Genomic DNA, 10,077 nt, shown 5'->3' on the forward strand with positions numbered 1-10,077 from the left:
GTGGAATGCTGGTTTCCCCCCCGTATTGTGCCATAGAAAAGGTATGGGTAAAAAAAAAGTGTAAATAAAGAAAGACTGTCATTTTGGTTTATTTTGTGCCCCGCCTCGCCACTTGGGGTTTCCCCCCCCTGGGTTCTGGGAGCTGTGGGGCTCGGTGCCTCTTGGAGCGTCAGTGTTCACGACCTGGGATGCCGGTCTGCCAGCCCGCCTTGTGTAGGTGGCAGAGAGAGACGAGGCAGTGGCGAAAAAATGGTGTCAGGAGTGGGATTTGTGATATTTGATCAGTGTGAGGCGATTTTTTGTCGACCAAAGATGGCGGCAGCCATGAGGGTGAGGAGGCTATGAAGAGGTAGGCACGAGTGAGGGAAACCGAGCCAGAGGACCTGATCATGCCCGCTGGCCCGGTATGAGGGAGGAAAAGGGACAAAGGGCAAAGAGCAGGACAGAGGGCACGCGAGCAGGGGACCCTCTCGTCGAGATGCAGGCAAAGGGAAAGGGAGAGGAAAAAGTTCTGCCGACTTTTTGGGTGCTACGAGAATCTTGCATCTGTGAAGATGGAAACTAGCAGTACACCGACAAGGCCGCAAAAACATGAAGAGTGAACTGAGGGGGAGGTGCAGACCTGGGGGCGAGGTTTAGGGGCCCGAGGGAGGAAAGGCGGGTCACGAGGTAGTAACGTTGCAAGCAGAGGGAAAGGGAGATAGGTTCTGGCAAAAGATGCCAGAGTGTCAGATTACTGAGGTCTGCCTGGGGTCTGTGGCAGGAAACCCCCCGGCCCCGCAGCGTCGTGAGAGCCCCTGGTCGCTGCAGAGCCAGTGGTTCTGGGGAACCCCTCGGAAAACCCTCCCCTTTCGTTAGGTGGCAGCAAATCGGACCCCGGGCAACCCGCCTCGTTGCCTCCCTCACCCCCTTTTTCCCCCCCGGGCGTGTTTGTTCACGGCACGCGTTCTCCCCCCGCAGCCCCCGGCCTCCAGACATTTTGGAGGGTAAGCCAGTGAGTAGACGGGAAGGGGGCGGGGGGCAATGTCGCCCAATTTGAAATGCTGGCTCTGCCCAGGGCTGAGCCAGGAAAAGGGAAGGGCCCCGCAGGGTAACAGCGCTAAGGGGCCCCGCGGGGAAGTGTTTGGGGGATCTGCGGCATCCCCAAAATGCCTCTACACCAGCGTGGCGAGGCCCTTTTAAAGCCCTTTTGGGCACCACCCCCAGGCGAGGATATCGGGCCCCACTTGAAGAAGCAGACTGAAGCGTGGCGAGGGCACTGTCCAGCTGGCGCAGGATGTGGGAGGCGTGGGAAGGAGGCGTACCCTGCGGCTGCAGAAGAGATGATCGGGGTCCCGGCCCGCATTTCTTTGTGACGCTTTTCAGGACCAGCAGCTGCAAATCTACGTCAACCAAGCACACCCTGAGGGCCCTGAGGTGGCGCTGGGAGGGTGGAGTTTGAGGGCCCTTTCCCGAAGGGAAAAGAGTGGCTAGGGCCAGTGTCAACCCCCCTGTGACCCCCGGGGGCCCGGGAAAGGTTTAAAACGGAAAGATAGCATTGAGGAGGTGAGCCCAAGACTTTCAAGGGTTGTGTTTGGGGGGCGGTAAGGAAGGGGACAGAGTAGTCAGTGTCAGAGGGAGCGGGAACACGTCCTCTAAAACCCGGGCAGATTCTGATGCCCCCAGTAGGCTGCAAGGATGTGGTTTGGTCGGTCACCACCGAGTGAAATTCCCAAGGTAAGGAAGTGGTACAGGGGAAAACTCTGGAGAAGGGGGTCGAAAAACCCAGCCGTCCTCGGTTCCCGGGCCCCGACTTGGGTAAGTGCCGTCGAACCACCAGATGCGGTGGGGGTCAATAGAGGGGGAAACCATGCCCCTGCCCGTGGACACTGGGCTGAGAAGACCCTAGTGGGCCTGATATGTTGGCCCCTATGGGGACCCTTCAGGCACCACGAGATGGGGTGTCACGAGGCATTGTTGTGCAGTCAAGGGGCCAGGGAGGTCGTATTGGGGGGGCAGCACGGTTTCAGCGGCTGCCCCGGTGTATGTGGCCAACTGGGGGGAGCACTGCTTGCGGGCCTTTACTACCCGGCGAGAGTAAGGGCCTTTGTGTCGACCTTTGGGCGGAAAGCGGAGAGGGTGCACGGTGAAGAGTGCCTTTGCTTCCCGGGGTTTGGGTGTGCAGAGGTATTATGGTGAACGACTGCACCCTTTCCCCCAGGAAGAGTCTAGAATCGGTGTCGATGTCAAGAGTGATGCGTGGAGTAGAGGGGCCCCGTGGAGCCCCTTCAAACCCGTAGTGGGATGCGTAGCGGTTTTGGGGGGGAGCCTTGTTGGGGGCCCAGGGGGGGGGTTTGTTTTCCGTGTTGGGAGCTAACTTCTCAAAAAAGGCCAGAAGGTCCCGCTGGTGCAAAATGGGCACTTTGAGGAAGTGGGGGACCCGAAGAGTCGTCGGGGAGGAGGAGTTTGGGTTTGGGGTGGGGTGGTTCCTGACGTCCCCGAGGGCTTGGCCACCGGCTTGGCGTTTACATGGGCCCGGAAGCTACTCCCGGGGGGCCCGGTGAAAAAAGTTGCTTAGCCCAGTAGCGGCGATGAGGGCGTGGCAGGGCCTGACCGAGATGAGGAGGCATTTGGACGGGGAGGGCAGCGAGAAGTCAATGGGGACCATGAGCCAGGTCTTGGAAGGGGATACCCCTTTGGGGGCCACTGCCAAACTACCGCCGCCCACACCTCCGACGGGCCCCAGCGAAAAGGGGAAGAAAGCCATGGGATAAAAAATTTTTGTGTTTCAGAACGAATTTTTTTTAAATTTTTTGTAGTTTGTTTCAGGTTTAGGGTGTCGAGCAGAGGGTCTTGCTTGATAGGGGGGATATGCTATGCCAGTGGGGCTTTTTTTGTGCGAAAATGTGTTTAAAAGAAAAGGTGCCGGGCATGTGTTACATGAAGGGACCCGGGAAAAAATGACGCAGCTGGCTGTGAGCGAAGGGAGAGGAACAAGCCAAGAGAGACGGATTTTTTGGGTGCTCCCGTGAAGACCTGGTGTGTCCCTTGGACCTGATAAAAAATTTTGTTGCCCCGTTATAAGCTGTAAATAAAAGGAAAGGGCTTCATTTTGTGTTTTTTCGTGCCCGCCTCGCCATTGGCGTTTCCCCCCGTGGTGTTTTTGGGCGCTGTGGTGCCGGTGCCTAGCCTGCCTGTGATAGGGGCAGGAGAGACGAGGCGGCGGTAACAATAATAAAATTATATATTATAATATATATATATTAAATATATATTAGAATATATATATACATATATAATTTTACATAAAAATATAAAAATTTTATAAAATTTTATATTATATATATCATATATACAATATATAATAAATTATATATATATATTTAAAAATATATATAATATATATATATATATATATATATATATATTATATTAATATATATATATGGATATAAAATTTTATAAATATAATTTTAAAAATATAATATATATTATATAATATATATAAAATAATTTTTATTTTTTTTATATATATATATATTATATAATAATTAATTAATATATTATATATATAATGAATATATATATAGATAATATATATATATATTAAAATCTAAATATATATAAAATATATATTATATTAAAATATATATTTTTATAATTTTTTTTATTTTTTTTGGAAACTTTAAAAAATTTTTTTAATATTTTTTTAAAAAATAAAAGTTAGTTATAAATTTAATTATTTTAAAATAATATTTATAGGCGCAAAATCAAGATTTGGGGGGGGTGGGGAAATGGAAAAAAAACAATAATTTGGGGGGGTGGAAACACGAAAAAGAAATGATCCTACTTTTTTATAGTTTTTGGGGGTGGGGTTAAATTTTAAAAAAAATTTTCCCCCCAAAAACGGAAAAAAAAAAAAATATTTTTAAATACCGGGAATGGCCTCCCCGAAATAGATTTGTTTTAAAAAAAAGAAAAGGGCTTTTTAAAAAAAACCCCTTTGGGGGTGTGAACCACCCCCCATTTTTCCCCCCCTTAAGTGAGCCCCTGACTGTTATGATGAGGGTGTATGTGTTTTTTGTGTGGTGTGTGTTGGGGTGTGTGTGTGTGTGTGTGTGTGTGTGGGGGGGTGTGTGTGGTGGTTTTTGGGTTGTGTGTGTGTGTGTTGCGGCGTGTGGGTTTTGTTTTTTAGAAATATATAACATACCCGGACTTTTAAGGCGACTCTCTTAAGAAACCCAACTGCTCCACACTCTAGGTAAAAATCATCTTTTCAATGATCTCTAACTGTTTCTACGTTAGTAATTTTGTGGTTTTTTTTTGGCCAATATGTCTGAAGACAAAATTTTATCAATACTGAAATGATGGAGGGGGACGAAGTCAATTAAATTATTTTTTAATCACTCCTGTACATTGTCATCACCATCATTATTATTATCAATCTCATCATCATTATAACTGTCATTACCATCATTATCATTATCATCATACCATACAATTAAAAATACATAGACATAATAAATACCACTAATGCTAATTGCATAGATTGCATTTCCCAATTCCATTTTCATTAGTGGCACTGCATTTGAGATATCCAGTGATTTAGAGAAAAAGGGGCAGTTACAATTTTGACTTTTCCCAGGATCAGGCTCTGAAACTCCCGGATCACGTACTGTAAGATAAGAGTTTGCTATTGTATAAAAAAAAAGGATATCTAATCTTAATATGATTGCTGAAAACAGATCATTTGGATCTAATATAAAGAAAATATAAAGAAAGGTTAACATTACACAGTAGAATAGATACAAAATAAAGGGAACTGTGCCTCATTATCCTGAGGAAACAAGTACTGGTTTAACCCTGCAGGAAGGAACCAAGGACATGAGTCAAGAGGGGGAAAGCCACGCAAAAAGTTTATGGCAGAATAGATGAAAAATGTACCCCAAAATAGAGCGTCATGCAGGACCTGTACTCTGAACCCTTCTGCCAGAATACCCGTTTCAGCAGGTAGTAGCAGATTTGTTCCAGCTCGTAATCAAGCTTTTGTAGACAGGTTGAAAAGGTTGGGTATAGATTGAAAAACTTGCCACACAGGACAACCAGTCTCCTCATTACAGTATTTGGGAGGTGCTTTCACAGTTTGGTGTACCTGAAAATATTGTAGTGTGATGGGGCACCAATTAAAGTAGCACAGACATAAAGCATTTTTCAAAAAGTGAAGGGCAGAGGTGCACGTCTCCTCAGCACCCCTACCCACAGTCCAATGGACAAGCAGAAGCTGCAGTATAATCCACCAAGGTTTTTCATCTGCAGCAACACTCACCCCCGGGAGATCATTAGACACTGACAAGGTAGCAAGGGGCCCTCCTGCAATACAGCTCTTACAGGATACAAATGCTTCACCAGCCCGATGTGGCTGGTATGCGAGACTACCCCTGCAGTACAGAAAGCCTATAAAGTCAGCAGTAGAGGGGAGGATCCTCCAATAACATGGGGTGCACAATAGAGAGCATGGCCCCAGCGACACAACAGGTCTGCACACAGCAGACCTGTTGTGGTGCAGGGAATTGCAATCCAGAACCAGGAGACCCGCCGGTGGGATAGATGTAATTGAATCACCAAGACTGTGGCAGTACATCTTATGACTGGAAGGCAATGGGTAAATCAAGACAGAATAGACAACATCTATATCCAACCTAGGAAGACACCCAGTCAGAGCAACCTGCACCACCTCAGGCTGTGGAATCCTCACCTGGAACCATGCAGCCCAGTCAGCCATTCAAGTGAAAATTAGAAACATAGTAAACATACATTCATCCAGCATGAGTGATAGTTTTGCTATGATGTGAACAACTATCCCTTTCCAAACTTAATAATAAAAAAAATCCTTTTCCATTGAGTTTTGATTTCTTGTGAATAATCTTCCTCATTCAGATACCACCATTTACTGATATCGCACTTACCTCCATTCTTTCAAATGAAAGCTTACAGTCTTGGGGTCCATTGGGACACGCTGGAACACCAATCTACTTCAGGTAACGGATAGCCTCTCGAGATGCATGAAGCATTTTTGATCTCACCAACATCTATACTTGCTGGTATGCGATAGAGTGTGACATGTGGTTTGCCTGAGAGATTTTAAAAGATTTTTAAAACTATTAGTTTGAAAGGAAATCAGACTTAAGGATAGAAACATTAAGCCCTGAACAAACAGTTCATACCCTATCTATAAAGACTTTGTGTTTAAGCGAGTATGACTGTGAGGTGTGAGTTTGAGTGAGTGTCAGTGTTAGTGAGAGTGAGTGTCAGTGTGAGTGAGTGTGAGAAGTGAGTGGAGTGTGAGTGGAAAGTGAGTGGAATATGAGTGTGAATGTGAGTGTGAGTGTGAGTGTGAATTGAGTGTGAGGTGTGAGTGAGTGTGAGTGTGAGTTGTGGTGTGTGTGTGTGTGTGTGTGTGTGTGGGGTGTTGTGTGTGTGTGTGTGTGTGTGTGTGTGTTTGGTTTTTGTTGTGTGTGTGTGTGTGTGTGCGCGCAGTGATAGTAGCGATATACAAAATTGTTTTAAGGCAATACAGATACATCAAGAAGCAAACAATGAAGGCATCAAAAAAATGTTTTTCAAACTTGAATTGTGAGAGGATATATATCTTTTTATAGAGATTACAATAGATTTCATAAAAGAAAAAAAAGAAAAAAAGGCTTCAATACCACAGTAACAAGATTAACACTTATAAGTAACAGGTGCATTCATAGTGGAGAGGAGAGAGGGGGGAGGAGAGAGAGGAGAGAGAGAGAGAGAGAGAGAGAGAGAGCGAGAGAGAGAGGAGAGAGAGAGAGAGAGGGGAGGAGAAGAGATAGGAGAGAGAGAGAGAGGAGAGAATGAGAGAGAGAGAGAGAGAAGAGAAAATCACAATAAAGAAATAAAATATAGAGAAGATGGGTCACTTTGCAATTCATCAATAATGTATCAGTGTATCAAATATCAATTTTTCCTGTACATTTTGAGAAAAGCATCTTATTGATACCAATAAAATGATACTGTTATTGATCAGCTTGGTGATACCGACACTAATGCAAAAGTATCTGCCCATTTCTGCATGTGCGTGCATTCACTGACAAGCTGCATCATCCTTACTATTTGTATCATTATTTTCATTAACAGGAGAAAGAAACGAAGAACAAATTTTGCAAAACAAGTTAATATAATACTTACTCCTAATATAGACAAAAACGGACATGCTTTTTCTTACAGTTTCATCATTGGATGAAACCTCTATAGTATACTGGCCGAAGTCTATTACAGAAGCATTTTTTATCCTCAGCCATGATTCAGCATCATTCATGCTATGCTCAGTAGTTACCTGTATGAATGTAAGAATGTTGTGAGCATATTTGTGAAGTTGATTTACAATGTTAAGATAGTGTATTTTCTTTTTTATTTGGAAAATAAATGGGGAGCTTATACTGCAATGCATTTCATACATCATGTCCTTAGAAATAATAACTTTCAATTATTTCTTTACATGTCCCTAAAAATGTGTGTATGTGTGAGTGTGTGTTCAGTGTGTGTTCAGTGTGTGTGTGTGTGTGTGTGTGTGTGTGTGTGTTATTGTGTGTGTGTGTGTGTGTGTGTGTTTTGTGTGTGTGTTCTTGTGTGTGTGTGTGTGAGTTTGTGTGTGTGTGTGTGTGTGTGTTGTGTGTGTGTGTGGTGTGTGTGTTTGGTGTGTGTGTGTGTGTTTGTGTGCATCTGTGTGCATGCGGTGCAGTGCATGTGTGTGTGCATGATGTGCTTGCGTGTGTGTGTGATGTGTTTGGTTTGTGTTTGTGTTGGTGGTGTTTTTTTTGGGTTTTTGTTTTTGTGTTTGTGTTTGGTTGGTGTGTGTGTGTGTGTGTCTGGTTTTTCAGTGCGTGTGTAAAATTTTATATATATATATAAAAATTTTAATATTAATTGTGTGTGTGTTGTTTGTGTGTGTGTGTGTGTGGGGTGTGTGTGTTGTTTGGTTTGTGTTGTGTTTGTGTTGTGGTGTGTGGTGATTGTGTGTGTGTGTGTTAGGGTGTGTGTTGTTCGGGTTGTGGGGTTTGTTCAGTGTTGTGTGTGTGTGTGTGTGTGTGTGTGTGTGCGTTGTGTGTGTTTGGTGTTGGTGTGTGTGTGGTTGTGTGTGGGGGTGTGTGGTGTGTGTGTGTGTGTGTGTGTGTTTGTGTGCCGGGCCCTGTGTGTGTGTGTGTGTGTCCCTGTGTTTTTGTGGTTGTGTGTGTGTGTTTGATGTTTTTTTGATTGTGTGTTTTGTGTGTGTGTGTTTGTGGTGGTGTTGCGCATGGTGTGTAGTTGCATGGTGTGTATTGTGTTTGTGTGTGTCTTTTTTTTTTTTTTTTGGTGTGTGTGTGGTGGTGTTTTGTGTGTGGTGTGTGTGTGTTTTGGTGTGTGTGTGTTGTGTGTGTGTTGTGTGTGTGTGTGTGGTTTTCTTAAACTTATGATAAGAATTGTGTATTTGTTACTTGTCAATGATATAAAGGGGCATACAACATATGCATGTCCCACCCTTGTAGAATGAACAGTCACAGAGAGATAGAAGGCTAACCCTGTCTGTTTCGACGACTTCCTTCCCTCTCCAGTTACGGTATATTATCTGTGGATTTGAGGGAAATGCATAAACCTCAGTTTTCCACCTCAGTGTATCACCCTCATCCAGCTTGACTTCAGGCACGCTTGAGAGATTGATGTATGGATTCTGGGTCTCTGAAATATATCATACTGATTCAGATATACAAAACATACAGATTTATAGTTTGTTGATGAAGACAAGAAATATTCATAATCTATCTTTTAACAAAGACAGCAAATAAACAAGTAATAAAAAAAAAATAATAATAATAATAATTTTAAGTGTTACTTTTACTGGGCTATTCCATTAATCTATGCATAGTTCATCATTTTAACAAACATCATTTCATCATATATCTTTTACTACATTGAAGAAAAATTTACCTTTAATGATTATCATCTTCTTTTCTTCATTTGGATTTGAACCTTTTGCTGTCACTTTGCACTTGTATTCTCCACTATCCTTTATAGTCACATTCTTTATGTGCAGGGTACTGACTTCATAAGTGCTGTTTGAGCGATTTTGGGTAGATCGTCGTTGGTTGAAGTTCTAAAGTGGGAAGAGATTTCAAATAAATCAGGGTAACATATTTGGTGATCCGTTTTCTTGCACCTGTGCTGAATTTTCAATTATTCTCTGCTACTCTTTTAAGATCCTTTTTTCTCTTCATACTAAAAAGCTAAAATTGAAACAGGATGTCAACCCTTCACTAAATACTAGCTGACATCCTTCCTTTGAGGACCATATCTGTGCTAATGGATGAATCTATGTAAAAAAAAAAAAAAAAAGCTAAATGTGCAATGATAACCATAAGCTCATAATATACATATATATTGCTTTGTCAACAAGTTACTCACTGCATATGGATTTGGAAGTTCCCATCTAAACACCACATTATCTTTCCATATGAGGGAACAGTTTAGAATAATGTCATATCCAACGACAAAATGTTGATTCGCAGCCCACTCAATGGCAGGCTTGGGAACAGTGTCAGATCCAGCTGTAATATCACATGCATAATAGTCAAAATATATTTTCATGTATCTACTGATGGTTACTTTTGAATAAGGACAATCTATTTCACAAATTTCAATTAAAAAGAAAAAAAAAAACATACATCATTCAGTCCTTTATGTGCCACCTAAAATGAGCCCTTGACCAATTACTGCCATCTAATTTTTGTTTTTCCTTTCTTTCTTTTTTGCTTAATTTATCTAAAACCATCTGAATATCTCACAGATAGCAATAAAACTTTATTCCAGGCATTAGATTGTAGGTTCTGAACTCTAAAAGGAACTTGTACTACATTTTAAGATTTCATTTGTGTGGTGGTGACACATACAATACTGACAGTCCAGTCCAAAGGTTAAAATATTAAATACTGAGAGGTCTAAATATGTCCTTATATTGGGAAATGAATGCGCTAATGATGCAAGCACACAAGTAAACAGCTTGTATGTTTGAATCTATATGCCCAAATACAATTGAAT

General features: G+C 42.8%; 1 protein-coding gene across 1 annotated transcript; it reads right to left on the bottom strand.

The window, feature by feature from the left end:
• Positions 1 to 5,967: 5,967 nt before the first annotated feature.
• Positions 5,968 to 10,027, bottom strand: LOC119579969 (mast/stem cell growth factor receptor kita-like). Its single transcript, XM_037927812.1, has 5 exons — positions 9,445 to 10,027; positions 8,971 to 9,136; positions 8,564 to 8,721; positions 7,195 to 7,342; positions 5,968 to 6,110 (listed from the first exon to the last, which is right to left on the bottom strand). The coding sequence occupies exons 1-5, from the start codon at positions 9,700 to 9,702 to the stop codon at positions 5,968 to 5,970; spliced, it is 873 nt and encodes a 290-aa protein (XP_037783740.1). The 5' UTR covers positions 9,703 to 10,027.
• Between the last annotated feature and the right edge of the window lie 50 nt (positions 10,028 to 10,077).

This window comes from Penaeus monodon, chromosome 13, assembly GCF_015228065.2.
Source record: "Penaeus monodon isolate SGIC_2016 chromosome 13, NSTDA_Pmon_1, whole genome shotgun sequence".
Lineage (NCBI taxonomy): Eukaryota > Metazoa > Arthropoda > Malacostraca > Decapoda > Penaeidae > Penaeus > Penaeus monodon.